Genomic DNA, 22694 nt, shown 5'->3' with positions numbered 1-22694 from the left:
AATCTAGAACTATCCAACAAGGGGCTGGCATATAGAACATACCCAACTCATGTGCACTGAATGTGACACACCACCGTCTTCTGATCACCAAGAATAGAAGAAAAGAAGAGAATCAGGCCTGGGGCCCAGAGCTGCCCTCCCACGGTCGCATGCCATGTCCTTGAGGAAGGGGGGATTACAGCCCCATTCTCCACTCTGCTCATTATGGAGGGTGTTCCTATCTAGTTGTTCAGTTCCTATCCAGCATCCCCCTCCCCCCACTAGACACAAACACACCCCCTTCAACACAGCCCTCTGCAGGGAGGTCGCGCCACAATGGCCTGCTCCCCATTCTCCAGGGTATGGAGACCAAAGCTATGGTCCAGCTGCGGAACCCAGCCCAGCCACTGACCAGCCCTGTGCCACAGACAGGAAGCCAGGAAGAGCTGTGCCTGCCTGTTGGACACTGGAGAGGGGTGGACGCCGGGGACTGGAGCCTGGCCAGGCTCTGTAATCACATTGTGTGGAAGGGAGCGTACAGGAGAGCTGTGCAGGGTCACCCTTCGCTGTCTGGAGGGCTGTGGGGGTAGGGGGTGAGGATAAGCCCCAGGAGGCAGGAAACAGCACTGAGCTGGGAGCCTGGAACCATGGGATTTAGTAAGCTTTTGCCACCAACTCACTGCGTGACTTGCTAATGCCCCTTCCCCTCTCTGGCCCCTTGTTTTCCATCTGTGAAACGAAATATTTATTGAGCTCTCTGGGTCAGACCCAATTCTAGAGAATACCCTAGCAGACAAAGCAAAGTCTCCTCTCTCCTGGAGCTTTCATTCTACTAATCAACAAGAGGTGAAAGGTTTATGAAGAATAATCAAGTGGTGGGAAGGGACAGAGAGTGAACGGTCTGGGATGCCCTCTCTGAGAAGGTGACATAAGTAGAGGAAACAAGGAAGGGGGCCAAGTGAATATCTAGGGGAAGCACATTCTGGGCAGAGGGAAGAGCAAGTGCAAAGGCCCTGAGGCAAGCACATGGGGCAATTTGAAAAAACAAACTCAGGGAGCAGCAAGCTGGAAGGAAATGAGTGAGGGGAGATGAAGGCGAAGGCAGGTCGAGCCCAGCTCTTGGAGCCTGAAGGCCATTGCAAGGACTTTGCATTTGACTCTGAACTGATCAGTGGGCCCCAGGAAAGCTGGGCCTGGGCTTGAATGCAGAGCCTACCTGGCGTTGAGGGGGGTGGTGAGGGGGATGGAAGCATCTTCAGCCTCCCGCTCATTTACTCTGGGATCCTAGCCAGGTCCTTCAGGAGAAGACAGTAATAGGCCAGGGACAACGGCGAGGTGTGTAAGGCCTAGAGTGAGTGAGGCTCAGGTGCAAAACCTAAGGGAGCATCAGAAAACTCGGTAATTACAATTACTCGGTAATTACTCGGTAAACAATATTTTCCTGCAATATATCTAAAAATCAAAATTAATGCAAAAAAATCTATAATGAACAAAATGCCAATATTTTAAATAAAGACAGGATCTACCCCTGAACTTGCATGATCCCACCTCACTGGCTTCACCCTAATCCTGTCCCTGTTTCCAATAAAACTTTATTTATAAAAATAGGCAGCTGGGGAATTCCCTGGTGGTCCAGTGGTTAGGACTCGGAGCTTTCATTGCTGAGGGCCTGGGTTCAATCCCTGGTTCCATCCTTGGTCAGGGAACTAAGATTTCACAAGCTGGGACTTCCTTGGTGGCACAGTGGTTAAGAATCCGCCTGCCAATGCAGGCGACACGGGTTCGAGCCCCGGTCCAGGAAGATCCCACACGCCGCGGAGCAACTAAGCCCGTGCGCCACAACTACTGAGCCTGCGTGCCACAACTACTAAAGCCCACGTACCTAGACCCCGTGCTCCGCAACAAGAGAAACCACCGCAATGAGAAGCCCGTGCACCGCAACAAAGAGTAGCCCCCGCTCACCACAACTAGAGAAAGCCCGCGCACAGCAACGAAGACCCAATGCAGCCAAAAATAAATAAATTAAATTAAATTAAATTAAAAAAACAAAAACGATTTCACAAGCTGTGAGGCACAGCCAATAAATAAATAAAAATAGGCAGCTGGCTGGCAGGGCTGTAATTTGCTGATTTGGCTTTTTAAAAATATTGAATTAAAACATTTTTTCATCTTGGCATCTTCCTAAATTTTGCACCCCAGAGGAACGCCCCACTTACCTCACCCTAGTCCTGGTCCTGGATAACAATGAAACTATTAGGTTCCACACGGAGGGCCCCAATGTTCATCTCTCTTGAGGCTCAGAGAGGTAAAGGGACTTCTCCAAGGAAACACGTGGACGGTGGAGTTGGGATCTGGAGCTGGAGTCCCTTGCCTGGTCATCACACCATACTGTGTTTTGCCCTAGAATGTTGATTTTAATGAGTGCTGATTTTTTAAAACATTTTATTCAAGTATGATAGTCATATAAAAAAGGGTATGTACCTTAAATGTTCAGCTTGCTGGATTTTCACAAACTGAGCACACCTGTATAACTGGTATGTGGGATTAAATGTAACTATTTTACATTTCCAACAAACCAGACATATTAATTAGTGTTGGGCCAGATTCCGAGGACTTTGGATCCCAAGCAGCTGATTTCGGACAGTAAGGCTGGGAGACTGGGCCGATCCAGAGTTTAGGGGCCCTGGATAGAGACTGAGAAGCAGGGGGGCGGCGGGGCGGGTTAGTGGTGTAGGGCTAGGGTCTGTGGTTAGGGAGGGGGCCCCACATTCAGGAGAGGACGGAGAGCGACGGTGGGGACTGCACTGGGGACCATGTCCACCACCCCGCCCCCTTACGCCCTTCCACTTCCACTCCTGGCGGCGGATGAGGCCAAGCTCGCGGACCCAGGTAAGCTGGTCAGAATGCTGCAGTCGCCAAGCCCCGTGGGCGCGTCCCAGTGACTCAGCCCTTGCCGGGAAGGGGGAGTCCTCACCGCTCCCCAGAATTTCCATGCAACAGACTGATCCGGGCTGGCTCCCGGAGTTCCAGGCCGGGCCCCGCACCAGGCTGCGCGGCCGCGGGAGCCGGACCCCTTCTTCCCGGCCCGGGGGCCCCCCACTTCCGGCCGAAGCCACCTGGCCTCATCGCGGGGACGCGGCCTCGGGTGGCGAAAGCCCTGGGGACCACGGCGGTCCTGGCCTCGACGGCGCCGCGAGGACCTTCGAGCGTCGTAAGTAGCGACTGCGGGGACTGGGGGACACCAAGGAGAGGCCCCGAGTCCCTAGCTCGGCCCCCGCGTCCCAGCCCCAGCTTCAAGCCCGGGCTGGAAGGCGGGACCGGGAGAACAGGCCTGGCGCCACCGTCGCCTCCCTAATTGCTCACGGCCCCTCGTGGTGGGGAGCCCATACTCGGCTCCGAGGAGTCCTTGGTCTAGCTGTCACCACAGCGGGCGGTCCCACCTGATCATCCCACGGGCCCGCCCACCCCCACCCAGCGGGCCGCAGGCTCCATGCCCTCCCCCATCCTCGGGGACCTGCTCCCTGGGCGACGCTGAGGGTCCCTGAACTCCCCTCACCCCGACTCTCTGGCCATGGCTCCTTCCTAACCCCGGCCCTGAGGAGGGACCCAGCTCACAATTCCAGATGTGTCACCGCGCTGCCCCCGCCGGGAGGGGCTCCCTGTCTCCCCTTTCCCGAGCGCCCGTAATTTGGAAGGCCTCGGATTCCAGTCTGGAGCCAAAAGAAAGGCTGAACTCGAGAACCTCTCTTTGCCTCCAAAGTTGGGTTTCTGACCAAATTCCCACGCACGGCTGGTGGAGGTGGGGGAATTAGGGCTGCTCTAGGACACGGGATGCTAGGTGGTCACTAACCGGATTTCCCGGAGGGACAACTTCTGGTCTGTGCCCAGGCTTAGGACCCCGGGGCAGAGACCAAGGGGGTGGGCAAAGGGTGCCTGAGAAACTTGATTACTCCCACCTTTGGGACAACGAGATTTGGGGGCCACAAATATTCAGACAATTGGCTCGAGGTGGTTGTGGTCACCATGGTTTCTCTCTCTCTCCCTCGTTCTCTTGCTTTTTCAAAAACTTTCGCAGAGTTTAGGACAGGCGAAGGGGAACGCGCGCGGCCCCTTTTGCACGCCCCCCGGGGCGCTGGGCCTGGGAGGGGGGCGGGGATCTGGGGAGACTGGGCCCAGCTCCGAGAGCGCGGAGGAAACGCGCGGAGCCGGCTTCCTGTGGGGGGTCCAGCCGCAGCGCCCCGCGGACAGACGTGTCCCGCCCAGGCAGCGCCAAGCCCGGCGCGGGGGAAGGGACGTGGGGGGGGGGGGCGCCTGGGAAGGCGAGGAGGGGGCGGGGAGAGGGTGGGCCGGGGAGGAGGGGAGGGAAGAGGAGAGGCAAGCAGGGGAGGAGCGAGGGGGCTACAGGGAAAGGAGGCAGAAGGAAGCGGGCCAGCGGCGCGCGCTGGCGCCGAAATGGGAGAAAGGAGCGAGTGAGAGGGAGGGGCGCGGAGCGAGCGCAGTGGCGCCGAGTTGCCCCTGGGCTGGGGCGCTCGCGGCCGTCGTGCATGGCAGGCCCAGCGCAGTGATCCCCGCGGCGCGAGAGAGCGGCGCGCAGCTCGCACGAGTAAGTCGGTCGGGGGCCGGACTGGGAAGGGATGGGCGCATGGCTGCCGCTGGATCGCCCTCTGCCCGGCCCCCTTTTCCCCTTTCGCGCGCGCGGGGACCTTCCGCTCCGCCCGCTGAGCCCTGTTTCCCGCAGGTCCCGGGCCGATGTCCCAGGTGAGTGGCCAACGCCCCCCTCACTGCGACGCGCCCCATGGAGCCCCCAGCGCAGCCCCCGGCCCAGGTAGGACCGGGGATGGAGAGCTAGACTGGACGAGAGACGGGTAGGGGGTTGGGGGCGGTGGTCATTCTGCCCCCTCCTCCCTGAGAAGCGGGGAGAGGGTTCGGGGAAGCTTGAGTGGAGGTGGAGGCGAGGAATCTGGGTATCGGGGACCGGGTCCAAGGAGAGTGGAGGGCTGAGGCGATGGGGGTAGGGCCCGAACGGAGGCGGTGGCCGCGCCAAGTTGGCTCCAACTCCCCACTCCCAACACCAGACACACACACACCGCAGTGTCTGTCTGTCCGTCTGGGATTTGTGTCCCAGCCTTTTCTGCCCAGTGTGTAAATATTTATGGGGGCCTCAGGCGGGGTGGGGGTGTCTGAGTCTTTCTCTCCTTCCCTTCCCCCAACCCAACCAGAGCCTAGTGCTTCCAGAAAACTTTTGTCCGACAGGACCCGGCCCCTCCCCTCCTTGCCAGTTCGTCTCGCTCGTCTTCCTCCCCACCGGGGCCCGGCCAGTCCCCACCACCCCTACCCTGCAGGGACGCGCGCGCGCGTGTGCGCGCACACACACACACGTTTTATCTCCTTCTTCGCCTCTCTCTTTCTCTCTCTCTCCCTCTCTCTCATTCACTCACCCCAATCAAGTGCTCACCACCCGAGTGAAACACCCCTTACCTCAACTCACAGGGTCTGTAACCTCCCTGGGATTCCTGCAGGAGCCTCCCAACCCGGGAGGGTTTGTGACTTCCTGAGGGGGTCCAAGGAGGGGGCAGAGGGGAGTCCTGGGGCTGTGGCTCTCAGTCAATCCCCTCACCATACACATGTGAGCTGAGGCTCACAATGGACCACAGGGACAGGGAGAAGTCAGGAACATCTGGGATTTGTTGCGGGGGGCTGGAGGGGTTGCATGCAGGAGTACAGGCCCAGATTTCATGCCTTTAATCCCAGCTCTAAGTTAGTCTAATCTTCTGCCTTCCTCTCACCCAGCCCCATTCGCCCTTTCTCCCCTCTTTGAGTCTCTGAATAACGGAGGTCTGGTCCTGGACCTCTGACACTAACTCCCTGCATGGCCTTGGACAAGTTCCTTCCCCTCTCTGGCCTCAGTCTCCGTATCCGCCCATGGGAGCTGGTCTGCCCGTTTGGAGAGGCCCAGGTCTACCTGGTGTGGATGCTGGCCCTTTGGAGACCCAGGGCTGTGAAGGTGCGGGGTGAGGCTGGGGGTCTCCTAGAGTGAGGACAAGTGGGAGACGTTTGGTCAGGGGCCGGCATGTACGTGAGACTAGTGTGTCTGCTCTGCATCCCACCAGCCCTCAGATTCCCCCCTCTGTGGGGACCCTGGAGTAGGGACTTCTGGGGAATAAACTCCGCCAAGAGCTGGGCTCCTGCAGCCTGGAGAGAGGGCTAGGGGCAGAGGCCTGGGAAGGCTCTTTCTCTGTCCCTCGCCCCTCCTCTCTTTCTCAGCCTCCTGCTTCTCTCCAACTCTCCCATTCTTCCCCTGCTTATCCATTTTCTCTGCTCTTGCCTCCACTCCTTCCTTCCAAGATCCTCGCCCCTGTGTGACCCATTTCGAGCCCCAGTAGGGAAAGAAGGGGCTGAATGTGCTCGGGGCAGGGGCAAGGGCCAGGGTGGGCCACTGGGAGGGTTAAGCCCTGGGCTGTAACTTGAGGCCCCCCAGTGCCCCAGCGAGCCCCCTCCCCAGCCTGGGCTGGGCCAGACAATGTGGCTTTCATAACACGAGGAGGCCTGGCTCTGCTGCCTTGGGAGAATGAGCCTGCTGCCCAGGAAGCCCAAACCGCAAGAGACCGAGCCAAAACCCCACAGACGCCTAAATCGGAGCCCAGAATCCCCCACGCTCCCTGCTGAGCGCTGACAGAACAGCACGGCTGAGGCCCTGCTGGCAAGCTAGCCAGGGAGCAAGTCAGCCCCTCCCGCAGCCACCCAAGATGCAGACAGGGGTGCAAGGGGACCCAGGGCAGCTCTGGTAGGGGAAGGTGGCCAGGCCCGCGCACCCTTGGCTCCCCCAGTGGCCTCTTCCCCATCCAGCCCCGAATGCCCCAGGAGCCTGGCTCCCTAACCCACAGATTTCTGTCCAGCACTGTGGCGTCACGTTCCTGCTCTTGGTTCTAAATTGAATTTCCTGGGGAATTGGAGCCTTCAGACCTAAAATAAAACCAACTGGACCCAGCCTAACTGGCCATCTCAGGCCCTCACAAGTCCTTAGCCTGGTGACCTGAGCCTGTGACCTGTGTGTCACAAGTGTGTATCAAGCGAGTCCACATTCTTGCCTTCTTGGTGCTGGGCGCCAACCCTAATTCTCACCTTCTCGTTCTCTCTCCTCCTGACCTGGGGCTCCAGGCCCCAGAACTCAATCCTCAGCAACAGACATTTGCTAAGCAACTCCTAGGGGTGCAGAGACAGACCGGGGCTGCAGTCTGATTGAGGACCCACACTTCACTCCCTAGTTACAGTTCACAGCAGGGAACCCTGGATACTGAGTTCTCAGTAAGTGGCCACTCCGAGGAGAGACTATTGGCTCGAGGGTCAGGGAAGGCTTTCTGGAGGAAGAAGTGAAACTCCAGCTGGGTCACGAAGGATGAGCTGGATTTGGGGAGAGGGGAGAGGTAGGACATTCTGATCAAGGGGAACAAGATAAGCTTCCCCTTGATGGGGAAGCTTGGATGGATGGAGCAGAAGTCCCTGTGGTGGCCTGGGGCCATGGAGAGGTCGGCCGGCCTGGAACATAGGATCCTGGTCCATTGAGTAGGCTGAAGATATAGACCAAGGCCTTGGATACCAGGCCAAGGATAGATTGGAATGTGGGGCTTTGGTCACTACTCTCTGAGCAGATCAGATCCTGGCCCTCTCTCTGCAGAGATGGTCGGAGCTCCAAAGGGGAAGGCTGGGTCCACTGTCCACGAAGACACGAGAGGGCTGGGCAGGAGGCACCAGGCACTGGAGCTTGGGGACGAGGGCCCTGTGGACACTTTCCAGGCTTGGAATGAACGCTTCCCACCTGGAAGAGGTCCCCCGAACTCCTTCTCCATCCAGGAACAGCAGGCAGAGGGAGCGCACAGGGTCTGGCTGAAGTTTGAGTCTCTCTGCTTCGCTCTCGGGCTTATGGATTTAAACGTGACTTTTCCACCCTAGAACTCAGGGCATTGACCTGAACCTTATCCCGTGTTAGGGATGAGAATATGTCGAGGCACACGGGCTCTTGCCTTTCTGTGTTTCCCCCTTGGAGATGGGGACTCTTGAGAGAAGTGCAGGGCTAGGGCTTCTGCTCAGAGACGCCACCAGCGTGGCTGGCCCGCTGTGCACGTTATTATTTTTTTAAGTTTATTTATTTAGTTAGTTTTGGCTGCACCGTGCTGCATGCAGGATCTTAGTTCCCCAATCAGGGATCGAACCCGTGTCCCCTGCAGTGGAAGCGCGGAGTCCTAACCACTGGACCGCCAGGGAATTACCCCCTGTGCACATTAGAAAAAGGTGGCTCTGGTGGGGCCCCAGCCAGGGACTCCAGCCCCACCCCCACCCGGGGCAGATGCCTTCACACACAACTTGCGTTTCTTGTCCACACAGTGGCCCTTGTCCTTTGCTGGCCTCCCATCCTCCTGGAGTTTCTCCTCAGAGATGTTCTCCTCTCTGTGGCTGGGCAGGGGTCTCCTGGTCGCAAGAAGGAAAGCTGGGCTCTTTCTGTCTTCTGATGGTTGAGCACGTGGGCTCCGCCTCTAGTCTGGTTTTTCGGCTCCGTGTGCTGCAGGGAGAGCCATTTCTTCTCCAGCATCTTGGCGTCGGGGCCCCTGGGCAGCATGTCACCCGCAGACCAGGTCCTCCTGCCACTTCTTGCTCCTTCTCTGCCTGCTCCCACATCTCTGGGCCCTCAGCACAGTTTCCCCTTCTGCCCTCAGCGCTGCTCCCCCAGTGTCTGCTGGGTCCCCTCCGCAGCCCTTCCGGCTCCAGGAGGTCTGTCCCTCAGTGTTTCCAGGTCAAGATGACTGGACTGGACCTGGTTTCCTTCCAAGGTCTGATGCTCACCCCAGAATGGCAGGTTTCCTGCAGGAGGGGCCTCCTCGGGACTTTGTCTGTGCTCTCTGTAATTTCCTGTTCCCACCAGATTCAAGGTCACCAGCCCTGTAGGTGACTTAGGAGAGACTACCCAGAGAGTGGCAGGCCACACAGGGGTAGGAGGGCCCAGGTGAAGACCAGTCTCCTGACTCCTAACCTTCCTCCCTCTTCAACCCTGGGGGCCAAGACGCTACAATCCTGGCTCCTTCCACTGCAGGACTGACAGTGTCACCTCTGTGTGCCCTGGTGACCCCAGGAGAAAGCCTGGGAAGTGACCACAAGGCCCACCGTGCCTCAGTGATCATTCTAGTCTCCCCTCGTTCATGCCGTAGCTGTTCACACTGGGCTCTTGGCTTCTGCTGGTTTTCTCGAAAGGTCCTCTTCCCCTTCTTTGCTGACTGATTGATTATTTAATACCCAGCGTAGGCATTGCCTTCTCCAAGCAGCCTCCTAGACACACACACACACACACACACACACACACACACACACACACACACACACACACACACACACACACACACACACACACCCTGGGGTAAGTGTCCACCTTCTGTGCTCCCACAGTTCTTAGATGCCCCTGCTGTAACTCTTGCCCTGCGGTGTATGTGACCGACCCCAACCCCGACAGAGAACTCCTGGGGGAGTGACCAGGTTTTCTCATTTTGGTCCACCCAGTGCTTGACGTATTGGGAGGTGCGTCGTAGCTGTTACACCAAACAGCACAGAAAGGAAGGAGGAAAGGAAGGAAGGGAGAGCAGGGAGGGCAGGCAGGGGGATGGGCAGGTGGAAGGGTATGTGAGTGGCCCACTGCATGCCACGCTCTGCTGAGCGTTTCATTTACTCTTTGAAACCCTGAGGGACGAGCATGGTGAGCCCCCTTTCACACACGGTGACCCAGTTCCTGGTAACTCGCCCAAGCTGGTATCTGGTAAAAACCAGGGCTTGGGTCTTCCAGCTGCTGGCTCAGGCCTTTGTCACTACACCACCTGGGAGAGCCAGCACTCCGCTTCAGGGCTTTGGCAAGACGCCTCTAGGGCCAGAGGCTGGAGCTGGGCAGCCCCCTCCCTTTCTGGGAATTAGGACTCAAGCCGTGAGCCTCCCTCTCCAGGCCAGGTTGGTCGTGGCCCTCCACTGTCCTGTCCCGTCTGTGCTGCTGTAGACCAGGCTCTGGGCTGGGAGAGGCGCCATGGAGCAGGTGGCCTGGATCCCCCTTGGGGGTCATCTCTGCTTCCCTGCTCCCCCTCGTCCGAGCCCTGCGATCTTCCCAAAGCCATTTGACCTCTCATTAACGCACAGAGCTCTCAATAGGCCCAAGGAATGGATGGGGCTGGAGGGACCTGCCCCCTGCCTCCCTGGGCACCAGGAGGGGTTCCCAGCACAGAACTGCCACCGTTCAGGAGTGGTGGGAGCCCCAGCCCTCCCTGCACCCTGTCCCAGCTCCAGGCAGGGTCAATGGTTTCCCTGGGCAGGTGGGAGCATGCCGGCTGCTCTCTGTACCACCCACGTGGGGTCCCTGGGGCCTCGGTCCCCCTGGCCGTGGGGGACCAGGGTCTTTGGAACGAGGATTGTTCAGGGGTCTCTGAGCCCCTGGATCGTCCCCTCCCCTCAGGATGCTCCCATCCCCCAGACCTACTTGCCCAACCTGCATTGGTCCCTCTAATGGTCTCCTTCCCTACCCCTCCGCCCCCATTTGGAGACGGCTCAGGGAAGGAACCCCTGTGTAAGGCCCTCTGCTCTGATTCGTTCTGTTACTGTTTCCAAGACCAGCTCTCGTCTCTCTCTGTCGCTGTGGGCGTGTCTCGTGATTTCTGTGTGTGGTGTGTACGGGTGGGCGCTGACCTGTTACTCTCTGGGTTTCATCACCCTTTCTCTTCATCTTTCTCTGTGGCTCCCTGTGTCGCTCTCCTCTCCCTGGGCCCTTTGGTCTCTGTGTCTCTCTGAGTCTCTCATTTCTGTCTCCCCTGCTCCCAGTGCGGCTTGGGGGAGGGGCACCCTCTTGAGGCCCCTGTCATTCCCACTGCACGACCTGGGGGCTGATGGGAGGCCCAGGCTGCACCCTGTCATTGCCCAGCCTGGCCCCTGGCCCCATGACCCTGGGCTTCACCCTTCCCGTCCACCCTCAGGCCTTCCCACGCCCAGTCACCTTTCTGCCACCCTGCCCCACCTCTCAGCCCCCAGAACTTTCCTCCCCTGGGCCCAGGGGCCCCTAGTCCTGCTGCTCAGGAACCGTAGGTGGCTCCATTTCTGCCTTCCGCCCACCCTGCACAGAGGGGCCGAGCCATTCACTGTAATTACATGTGGCTGCCGTAGGCCTCTTCCAGCCCTCTTGGGCCGTCTCCCCGTCTCTCTTCCTGCCCGGAGCCCCTCCGCCTCACCCCCCAGGGTTCTCTGACTCTTTCTCTTGCTATCATCCTCTTTCTCGGCCCCAGTTGCTCGCTGTCTGTCTCCCTCTTGCTCTGTCTGTAGCCCACTCCCTCTCCATTGCCTCTGCCTCTGATCTCACCTTTATCTTTCTCTCCATCGCTGACTTTCGCTCAATTGCTGAGTCTCCTGCCTGTCCCGGGCTGTCTGTCACTGGGCGTCTGGGGCGCCCTCCTCCGCGCCCAATCTCCCACGTTCTGATGCACTGTCTGTCTTTGCTTCTACCTTCCACTGTGCCTTCGATTCTTTCTCTCTCCATGTCACTCTGGATGCCTGTCCCTGTCTCCCCATCACTGCCTGTCTCTTCTCTCCTGCGCTGTGTTTCTGCCTCCCCCCACTTCCCTTATACCATGCATCTCGGGCCCCACTCCCTGACGGTGCACACACACACACACACACATGCACACGTACACACCCTTGGTTGTTCACGGGCTGTGGTTTGGGAACTTTCTATTCTAGACTCTGTCACTGTTGCCAGATAGGGTAAGGGCTGTGTAACTGGTACTGAGTCCGAGAATGAGGGCTCACGGCATTCTGGGCCATGGGAAGGGGACCAGGGCTGGGCAAACAGGAGGGCACCAGGAAAATGTCCTTCAGTCGTCTTCTTTTTCCCTAGCTCAGACCCTATCCCTCCTGCCTGGGCTGGAGGTAGTGACAGGATCCGCTCAACCTGCGGAGTCAGCGCTAGAGGAGGGCTCCCTGGAGGAGGCGGCACCCTTGATGCCCCAAAGCAATGGCCCTGGGGCCTCCCAGGCCCTGGACAGCACTGACCTCGACATCCCCACAGAAGCTGTGACACGTGAGTCCTAGGGGTCAGGGGATTGGGATGGCAACATGTACGGGTTGCTCTAGGGAATCCAATGCAGAGGGGCTGGCAGAAATGCCGTGGGTGCCTGTGGGAGCCTAGCGGTGGGCCAGGACCTTGAGGTGTGGGCACGTTGCCCTTTCTGTCTAGGAAGAAGACCTCCACGTACCAAATGATTCGGATACATTAGTTCAAAATGAGTGTGGACAGGCTCCAGGCAATGTGGTGCAGGACAAAAGAGCGTGAGGCCAGGGCCAGTGAGCCAGAGCCTGAGGCAGCCCAGCCTTCAGCGTGTCAAGAGCAAACCGGCAGGAGAGACACCCGCAGTTGCTCTCTGCAGAAAGGAGCAAAACTCAGCTCTATTCCCAGGTTTAGCTCAGTGTCTCCAAGGAAGTCCTGGAGGGGGAGAATTCGCCACTGTCACCCTCAGAAGCAGGGGAAGGGACACCCAGAATCATTTTGTGATTACCAGTAAGATCCGCAAGATCTACGGACGCATCGGCACTTCCCAGCTTTCTTTCCCTGCGTGATCTCACGCACTTTCCAAATTGGCCTGTATTGAGGCAGCAGGATAGCTCTTGCCAAGCGCGTTTTACAGATGAGGAAACTGAGGCACAGAGACCCACTCTCCCTGAACACAGGCTGCGGAGCTCAGGTCTCCTGGCCCAGTGCTCTTTCCTACGCCTGCCTGCCCAGCTGGCATGGCCGAGGGTGGAGCCGCCTTCAGCCAGGGCATCTGGGGTAAGTCAGGGTTACTAAATCCTGCTAGTGCACTGCCCTCCAGACACACCCACCAGCAGAACTGAGAGAAAGAGGTGAATGCCGTGGTCACGGAGGAGGGGGCCTGGATGGGAGCTGGACAGACACCCCTGTGTCTATGGGCCCTGAGTGTTTGCTTTGTGACTCAGCCACCACGACCACTGCCACGGCCATGGCCACAGGCGAGCTCTGTGTCTGCCCCAACTTCCTGGGCCCTTAGCTCACCACACGCTCCCGCCCTCTGGTCACTGTGCCCATGTTTAGGCAGCAGGGCAGGGGGCACTGAAGCTGGCCAAGGACTCAGCCCAGTCACTCACCATGGGGCCAGGAGGTGGGGGCAGGATGATTCAGGCCTGGCCACTTCCCCTGGCCTTACCCCTGTTTACCCAGATGCAGGTCAGCCACTGCTCAGGGCCAGAGGCTCCCAGCGCGGTCCTCCCCAGAGCCCTGTCTCCCATTGTATCCCTGACTCCCCAGCTTGTCCTCAGCTCCTTTCTCCCAATCTCCATCCCCTCCCCCCTCCATTTCCTAGCTGTGGAACCTCTGGCAAGTTTTACCCTTTCTGGGCCTCAGTTTTTCCATTTGCAAAATGGGTTAGTAATAGTACATCTGTTTGATGCTTAAGGAAGTTACTACTGGGAATTCCTGGTGGTCCAGTGGTTAGGACCCAGCACTTTCACTGCCATTGCCCAGGTTCAATCCCTGGTCAGGGAACTAAGATCCCACAAGCCACTCGGTGTGGCCAAAAAAAAAAAAAGCACATAAGGAAGTAGTTACTACACTTAGAGCTCTTAACACTGTGTGTGTCTGGCACCTAGTCACAGCTCAAACCATGTCAGCTACTAGTTATAAGAGTAGTGATCCCGGCTCCTTGCCTCTCTGCTCTCGGAGTCCCAGCTTTTAGCCTCCAGGCTGGTCCCACCTCTGACCCTTCGCTGTGTGACCTTGGACAAGTTACTGTACTTCCCTGGGACTCGATTTCCTCATCTGTAAAAGGAGGATACTGCCCTCTAGAGATACCGAGAACAATTTGCATGCCAAATGCTCCGAACAGTGCCCGGCACGCACTGCGTGCCCAGCAGTGTACTCCCACCATTACTAAAAGGCCCAGCTCTCTCAGTTAGGGGCAGCGCTGAGGCCCCCTTCCGCTCTCCTCAGCCTCCAGCTCCTGCCCCAGACACCCACTCCTGCCACAATCCAAACCCAGAGACCTGGCCCAGAGGGAGCTGGGGATCTAGACCACAGGGCCTGAGAGATGTAAGTGCCCCACGTTCACGTTTACTGAGGGTCCTCAGGGCCAGAGGGTCCCGCCCAGGAGTCAGGGGCCCTGAGCAGAGGGATCCTCGAACTCTTGTGACCCCTTCTCAGACTTCTCCACACACACACACACACACACACACACACACACACCCCTGCCCTCATCTCTTGAGACACACACACACACACACACACACACACACACACACACACACACACCCCTGCCCTCATCTCTTGAGAACAGAACCATGCCATTCAGGTGGGCAAACCTGAGGGAAGGAATGGGGTGTTTGGGGGGATCTCCAGGGCCAGCCTCCCCACAGCCCACTGATAAAGCTGTTTTGTTTCCTCAGCCTGGGATGGGGACCCAGGGTTCCCAGCTTCTGGGGTCTCCCTGCTTGGCCTCCCTTTTCCCTTCTCCCCCTCCTCAGACCCAAGGGGCCCCTCAGCAAGCCCTTTCTGCAGGTGCCCCACAGAGGCTGGATGGGGCGGGGAGCTGGAGGTGGAAGAAGCGGGAGATAGGGGGCTGCTCTGAGGAGCCCCTGATTCCAGGGCCAGGGCATTCATCTCCAAACAGATGTTTCCAATCAATCACCTGGCACACGAAGGGCAAAAGCAGCAGGGGGCTTGGCAGGGGCCGAGGTGACGCTTAACTGCTTCCCTGCTGCCCCTCCACCCCCAACTGCCACTGCTCTCGCCAAAATCCCAGGACCCCAAGAGCAGGAGAGTGGATTTCACGTCGGGTAAGAAGGTGGGGTCCAGGGCCCTGAGCCTCTCCCTTTGCCTTGCACCTCTGTCTTTTCTGGAATGAGCATGGACCTGGGAGTCAGGAGCCAGGCTCGACTCTGTGGCTGTTTCATGATGTGCCACTGGGCAAGTCAGTTTCCCTGGGCCTCAGTTTCCCCATCTGCAAAATACAGATCAGCTAGATGACCTGTGGTGTACTAGGAACAAAGCAGGTGGGATTCAAGCAGAGCCCCGGGAGGCTGTGCGGGGACCCCCCCCACCAGCTTCCCCTTCCCCCATTGCCCTTTCTCATCATCTTCCTAGGCCAGCCTCAGGGGAACCCCTTGGGCTGCACCCCACTGGTGGCGAATGGCTCTGGCCACCCCTCGGAGCTGGGCGGCACCAGGCGGACAGGGAACGGTGCCCTGGGTGGCCCCAAGGTCCACCGGAAGTTGCAGACACACCCATCTCTAGCCAGCCAAGGCAGCAAGAAAAGCAAGGGCAGCACCAAGTCTGCTGCCTCCCAGATCCCTCTCCAGGCGCAGGAAGGTAAGCACCCCATCTCGTCTCCCTCTGGGAGAAGCCTCCAAAGCTGGCTTCCTCGAAGTCTGATGCAGGGGCCAGCGGCAGCATCTTTGCAAGGTTGCCGGTTAGAAGTGCAGTATCTCAGCCCCACGCCAGGTCCACCAGATCTGAACCTCTGGGTGGGGCCCGGGAGTCTGGGTTTTAACAAGCCCTCCAGGGAGTCTGATGCAAGACTCAAATCAGAGAACCTTGCAGAGGACACATGTTGGGTAAGGTAAGGCACGTGTGAGTTCTCAAGGCCAACCCCTTCTCATCCCTACTCTCCCAGAGTTGCTCTAACAAGAAATGGAGCCATCTGGGCTCGTCCAGCTTAAGCCACCTCATTTCTGGAAACAGAAATTTTCCTTGAGGAATGGACCATCTGTTGAGTGAGAGCACAGCACTTAGCGTAATAAAGTGACGCACCATCAGATGCTTAATTGGGGGTGGGATGGGGGCTGCAAGGTTCAGTGGGAGGTCAGAGCACCCAGATATACCAGCCATTGTTCCTGCCACACAGAGGTCCTCTGAGGGACTGACCTGGGCAGCCAGGTCCCCCTCCCCACCAGGCATCAGTTCGGCAGGGGTGACGGCTACCTGTAGCCCAGGGATGCTTGACCTTCACCCCAGAACGTTTAAGTAATTTCTGCCGATGCTGGGGGACTCTGGCTGGTCCTCTGCAAACAGGATTCAGTGTACACATTTGCACACAATGTGTTCATGACTTTCATCCCCCAGAGCACATTCTGCCCAGCAGGCTTGTTTATGAAGGGGGTATTCATGCATCTGAAGTAAACTGGGCATCTGCTGTGAGCCAGGCACTGTGCTGTGTGCTGGGTACCCAGGCCATGGCCTCATAAAGCTCTCATCAGAGAGAACCAAACAGGTCATCACTCTGTGATGTGATACAAGATAAATGATGAGTGATGACGTGAACTCAGGGGGACACCCACACCAGCCCAGAAAGCTGGGGAAGGCTCTGCAGGTGTCTGAGCAAGCCTTAAAGGATCCGTAGGAGGATCTAGCCGGGGTGCCTTAGCACAGAGCTGAGAGCTGGCTAGTGTGGCTAGATTATGAAGTTCCAGGTGAGGAATGGTGGGAGGTGAGACTCCAAGCAGACCGGGACTCCCGCGGTGGAGGGTACATACTAAGCTGGATAGTGGGTCTAGACTTCATCTGGAAGACAGTAGGGAGCTTCGAAGGGTTTTAAGCAAGGTGGTGACCTCATCAGATTTGCACCTGAAGAGAACTTCCTTATCCAGTTTGCCGATAGATGGCAGGGGTTCCAGCTGTGCGAGCCCCCATTCCCTGTACACAGGACTGGGTGGGGGCGTCAGAGCCTGCATAGTGATGTGAGACTCCCACAGGACCAGTAGCCTCGAGCCAGGGGCCCGCCTGGTCAGGGGAACTGGACACTGCCCATGGCCTGACCCCTGCCAGCCCAGCATCTTGGCAGCACGCCAGCGGTTCAGAACACCGGCTGCTGAGCCAGCACCACCGCGTACCAGCTGGGTGCCCAAGGCAGGATCGTGTGTTAATTCGCTTCCTGTGTATTTACTCAGCACCCACGATGTGCCAGGCACCGGTCTAGGGACCGTAACAGCCAAAGACGCCGGCCCCTGCGGTGCTTGCCCTGTAGTAGGCGGGGAGAGCTGTGTAAGCCGCGGGAGGTGCTAAGTCCTGGGCGGGGAGGCAGAGCAGGCGCCGGCAAGGGGGTGGGGCTGGGGCCCGGCAGTATTGAAGAGGGTGCTCCCGGAAAGCCTCCCCGAGAGGGGACATTTGGGCAAAGACGGAGGGGACAGAATGAGCAGAGCACGTATCTGGGGCTGGAGCACCGGGGGGACAGGGGGCAGTGCCTGCATGACCAGGAGTAGCCAGTGCGGCCACAGCAGAGGGGTCTGGGGAGGGGCCGTCGGGGCTACTGGGAGCGCTTGGGCTTTTCCTCCTGTTGAGGCGGAAGCCACTAGAGGGTTCTGAGGGCAGGAGGGGTGGAATGCAACAGAGGTTTTTCAAGGGTCCTTCCAGCCTCCATGGGCGGAGTAGGTGCGTGCGGGCCGGCAGCAGTAGTCAAAGGCAGGGAGTGGGGAGACCAGCGAGGATGCAGTTGCTGTCACCAGGCAAGAGCTGAGCAGAGTGGTAGGATTCTGGAGAGATTTTGAAGTGACTTCTCTGTGCCTCAGTTTCTTCATCTGTAGAGAGGGGCTAATACAGCCCCACCTCAAGGAGTTGTTGCAAGTTTAAATGAGTTTAATTCGTGCACACTTAGAACAGTGCCTGGAACACGTCATCCCTCCGTGTTCGTTAAATAAATGACCGAAGGTGGTCAAAGCAGGGACTCGGGATCCAGGCTGCCGGGGCTCAGACCCTCACTCCACGTAACTCTCCGTGTCTCGGGGTCACCTGGATGGTGGGTCCCCGTTTCACGGAGCCGGGGGAGGGCTGCACGAGCGTTATCTCTGCATTCAGTGAGCCTGCCGCCCGCGGCTGGTCCCCGGCCCCTGGCCATCTCGCCTGCAGATTGCTGCGTCCACTGCATCCTGTCCTGCCTGTTCTGCGAGTTCCTGACGCTGTGCAACATCGTCCTGGACTGCGCCACGTGCGGCTCCTGCAGCTCCGAGGACTCGTGCCTCTGCTGCTGCTGCTGCGGCTCCGGCGAGTGCGCCGACTGCGACCTGCCCTGCGACCTGGACTGCGGCATCCTGGACGCCTGCTGCGAGTCGGCCGACTGCCTGGAGATCTGCATGGAGTGCTGTGGGCTTTGCTTCTCCTCCTGACCCGCGGTGTCCCCGGCTGTCACACGAGGCTGGACCGCCCCCTCCCCCGGGCCTCTCCCACCCTCCCCGAGCCCTCTCGGAACCCCAGCCCGGTGAGAGGGCGGTGCTGGTCCTCCTTGCTGGTTTCCCTGGACAACAGCACCTAAGACCTGGGGGGAGGGGGGACCGTTCCTGGCTCAGCTGCCAGGGCTGCAGAACACTGTGAAAGTTGGGGGAGGGGGCCGGGACATGGGGGAGGCTGGGGTGCTGGGGCTGTGCGCTTTTCTACCTCTCACTGCCCCTGTGCCTGCCTCCCCCCTCCCCTGCCCCCAGGCTTAGAGGACAACAAAATGTGAAAAGAGACACCCCACCTGACCTCAGCTAAGCCCCTCCCCGGTCTCCCCTCCTGTGGGGCCTGACCCATACAGTGACCCCAGAGGGCAGGGCTGGGCTTGGGCCCAGGGTGGGGTGGGAGGGGGGAAAGGTATAGAAAAGACTGGAAGGGGAGAGGGAGGGAATGGAGGGAAGGTCTGTTCTATTTGTTGCTGTAAATAAAGATATGGGTCCATCTCACATTTCCTCAGGACTCATGAGTGATGGCCATGGACCACGACTCTGAAAACCAAACACTCCCACAACCCCCTACAAAGTCCCGAGACGGATGGGGCTTTCCTGGCCTCCGAGGTCCCCTCCCTTGTTTCATGTTCCCCCCTGAGGGAGGGAAGGAAGACGGGTACACACGCCCCACCTTTATTTCCTTCCCTGCCGAAGGGACAGAGAAGCCCAGAAAGGGAAGAGTTAACCCTTGGCATAGAATTAATTAACAGCAGATGTGTTCAGGTTTTGATTAATTAATCTCCTGCTGACTCCTGCTTCTCGAAGCCATGGTGGCTCCAAGGCATAGGGTGACGCCTATGTCAGTGGCAGAGCAGGGCCTGGGGAGGGGGCAACCCTGGGCCCCCGCACAGCCAGGGCTGCACTGGGAGGCAAGTTTGGCCTGAATGGAGGTCACGTGGCCCAGCCTCCGTTGTCCCCCTGATTTCCAGGGGCCCTGAGATAGAAGAAAACTGTCAGGGCTGGCGGGAGCCTCAGAGGTCAGGTGTCCAGAGCCCTTGGGTGCAGGAAGGAGGGGCAGACCAGAGCACTGAGGCCGACAGCGGGGAGGGCTGTGTGGACCAAACCCCTCTCCACCCCATCCTGGACCTGGAGGAAGCCAGGAGGGGTCCAGGGTGAGTGAGAGGACAGCTCATGGTTGGACTTGGATTGTCCTGAGGAGAAGACATGGCTGAAGAAGGCCTTGAAAAGTGGAGACCTCATGGGAAACCGGTGGGCTGCTGCTTCCAGGAACAAAGGGTGGAGTGGCCCTGACGGATTCTGGAGGGGAGGAGGGAGCTCAGGAAGAGAGCCAGATGAAATCCGAGCTCTCTTAAGGAATGCCACATTAGGGAACAGCCCATGGCCTTGGGCGTGGGTTGCAGTGTCAGCAGAAGGAGGTGACAAGAGATGGTGAGAGGGACCCCACCCCCCTCCCCTGCAGCCCCTCCCCTCATACACGTGTACACAGGCCTCACTTTGCCAACACCAAGGTTTTCCAGCTTCTGGGACCACATAGGAAACTCAGGACACAGAGAGGAAGTGACCTCCCCAGGGTCACATAGTCAAGATCAAAGCCAGGAGAGAAGCCCCATTTTCTTGGCCCCCTCCATGTTCGTCTGTCTCAAGGGTTTTTTTTTGTGTTTTTTTGTTTTTGCTTAGTTATTGTATGCTCAAAGTACAAAAGGTTCAAAAGTCTCATCAAAAGTGCATACACAAGCATTTACCCATATCATTTTTCTTTTTTTTTACAAAATGTCAGAATCCCATGCACGTTGCACCATTTTTATCACTTGACCATTTGTTTTGGGGCTCTTCCTTACCAGCACTTTGAAGAGCGGCCTGGAGCTTCACGGAGGGATGAGCCACACATGACCCAGCTGCCCAGCTCCTGCTTAATCCCTTCCATTAATTTCTCTGTTATAAACAAGGTTGCGTGAGCATGTCCTTTTGCACAAATGAGCTGTATCTGTAGAATATTCCTGAAGGTGGGATCACTGGGCCTCAGGGTGTGTGTGTTTGTGACTCTGACCTCGATGAGGGGATGCCAGTCTGCCCCCGTGGCTGCGGGGAGCGTCCACGTTTCTGCTACACTCCTTTGTCCACAGGAGGATGGATGACGGTGGGAGGGCCTCCGTTCAGTCCCCGCTCAACCCAGCTTCTCCCCAAGGCTGAGGTTCGAGGGACGTTAGGGAGGACCAGCGTGGGGGGTTCGCCTGACCAGCTCAAGGTCTGGTCCAGGTGGGCAGGAAGGCCCCTTCCCGGCCCTCTCCCCTCCGTGGCGGCCGCTGCAGGAAGAGGCACCTCTGAAGTCCAAACAGCGGTTTCCTGCAGGACAGGGGCTGAAACCCGAGAGGCTGAGCTGGGTAGGGGTGAGACAGAGGCGGGATTCAGCCGCACACACACACACACACACTCTCCTTACAGCCACATACTCACATACATTCCACAAAGACACACACATACCGCACACACACACCCCAGACATAGACACACACACGTGCTCACACAGTGCACATTTCAGAACCTGCAACGCCACCGGCCCATTCAGCCTGATCCTTGTGTCTGCTACCCGCCCCCCTGCATCCCACGCCTTCTCCACCTTCCCCAGCCCCCGCGTCCTTGCCCAGGTGGCCTCATCTCTGCCGGGAAGCAGACGGCATTTATCTTAGAGGCCACTGACCCACCCAGCTCTGCCCACGTGTCCTTCCAGGGCAAGCCCTGGTTCAGGACCGTTCCCCTCCACACCGTGGCCCTTCTCTGTTGTCTCCCAGTCTCTGCTTTCTGACCAGCTGATCTGAGCCGGTTTCTGCTGTAGGTCCTGGGGAAGAGGCCCTTTCACTCTCGGGGCTTCAGTCTCCTTGTGTGTACCATGGAGCAGCGAGGAGGCTCTGGAAATCGAATGGCGGCCACAGCGTCCAGGGAAGTCGCCTGCTTCTCTGGTTTTCTTTCAACCCTGGAGCAGCAGATCAGCACCCCCCTTTGCCCAGGAGACTTCCTGAGGGCCACTCTCCTGCCCTGGGTCGTCTAACTCAAGACAGGCGTTACCACATTTGTGGGAAGACAAGGTGGTGAGGCCAGGCTGAGCTGTCCCTGGCCAGGACCACCCATGACCCCTGGGTGACCTGGTGTGTTTGCCCTGTACCGAGCAGGCGGCTGAGCCAGGGGCTGGCTTGTGTGGGGAGGGGTGCTCTGCCCGCCACGCCCCGGCCTCCTGCGCCCGCATCAGCTTCTCCCCATTCTTTGGCACACTTAGTCGGCATTCTCTGTGCTTGTACTCAGAGCTGGGCCAACTCCAACCCGGCTTCGGGCCTAGACACCCCATGTCTCCGGGGCAAGGAGGGGACACCTTGAAGCGGCCCCAAGGCTGGACTGCCTGCAGCCAGCCATGCCCTGGGGCCTTCACCAGCTCCCCGGGCAGAGGAGGCAGTGGTGGGGGACTGAGGGCTGGTCCCCAAGGCTCAGGACAGCTGCTGCAGACACTCCCCGTTGCTGAGCGGGGGCAGCAGAGAGGACAGAGATCATAGACCTGGCCCCTTGTCACTTCCGTGTTTATGCTCCTTTCCACATTCTGACTTTCCTAGAATGATACGGAGACAGGCATGGGATGGTACCTCCCACAGCCCCAGCCCTCCCCTCCCCCCCACCTCCTCCAGAGAAAAGCCCCTCCCAGCCTTCCTTGCCCCGCACCTGGTTTTCCTATCTTTCCCCGACCCTGTAGCGGCCTCTGTACCCCACAATTCCTACCATCCCTGGGTTACAGCCTCATTCCCTTGTGATGCGGACAAGTGTCCAGGGGTGCTCGGAGGCGGGAAAGAGAGGTGCGTTCACGTGCTGTGTCTCAGGCATTTCTCAGTCTTGCCACCTCAGGGGGCCCGGGGAAGGCAGTAAGGCCCATCCCTGGACCAGTCACCACGTCAGGGGACAGAGGGCTACAACGAGCCAGGCCTTTGTGGCCAGAGACGGTGGGTTACGTGGCTGCCCTTCCAGAATCAGGTGGGCACATTTCCCAAAGAAATAGGGGTGCTGTGACAAAAAGTGGGGGGAGGATGGCAGGTTAAAACAACAGAGGTCGCTATAGGTGGATCGAGAGGAGGCACCTGGGCTGGGGAGGCCTGGCTGGAAACCTCGAGCTGCACAGGGCATCTGGCTGGAGAGGGAAAGACGATGACAAAGGCTTTCAAAAACCTGCAGCCTGGGAGGAGAGTGAGGTTCAGTCTCGGGGCTCCAGTGGCAGAGGTAAGACCCAGAGGCAGAGGTGATGACACGGGGAGAGAGATCCCAGCCCCAGGCAAGAGAGAGAACTGCCCCAAGGAGAGCGCACTGCAGCAGTGGTAGGGGGACCTCCCGCTTCCAAAGACTGTTCCAGGGGAGGGGGTGTCCAAGGGGTCCCCGCCCTGGTGTTGACTGTTGGCAGGGAGGCCAGATGGAGGAGGGTGGTTCCAGGTGGCGCCCACAATTCCTGC

General features: G+C 58.6%; 1 protein-coding gene across 9 annotated transcripts; it reads left to right on the top strand.

Moving 5' to 3' along the window:
- The first annotated feature begins 2938 nt into the window (after positions 1 to 2938).
- On the top strand, positions 2939 to 18640 carry MDFI (MyoD family inhibitor). Of its 9 annotated transcripts, none has more exons than XM_067753005.1 (6): positions 2939 to 3190; positions 4718 to 4737; positions 11893 to 12070; positions 14670 to 14835; positions 15143 to 15367; positions 17900 to 18638. In XM_067753005.1, the coding sequence occupies exons 1-6, from the start codon at positions 2971 to 2973 to the stop codon at positions 18300 to 18302; spliced, it is 1212 nt and encodes a 403-aa protein (XP_067609106.1). In that variant the 5' UTR covers positions 2939 to 2970; the 3' UTR covers positions 18303 to 18638. The 9 variants fall into 9 exon arrangements, with proteins under 9 accessions (XP_067609106.1, XP_067609107.1, XP_067609105.1 ...); XM_067753004.1 differs by having other exon boundaries at positions 2940 to 3190; positions 4718 to 4804; positions 11888 to 12070; positions 17900 to 18636; XM_067753007.1 differs by having other exon boundaries at positions 2941 to 3190; positions 4718 to 4804; positions 11888 to 12070; positions 14802 to 14835; positions 17900 to 18634.
- Positions 18641 to 22694: the final 4054 nt, after the last annotated feature.

The sequence above is a fragment of the Pseudorca crassidens genome, chromosome 10 (genome assembly GCF_039906515.1).
Source record: "Pseudorca crassidens isolate mPseCra1 chromosome 10, mPseCra1.hap1, whole genome shotgun sequence".
NCBI classification, from domain to species: Eukaryota; Metazoa; Chordata; class Mammalia; order Artiodactyla; family Delphinidae; genus Pseudorca; species Pseudorca crassidens.
Note: the sequence above shows the minus strand (reverse complement) of the source record. Positions and strands in the feature narration are given on the sequence as shown.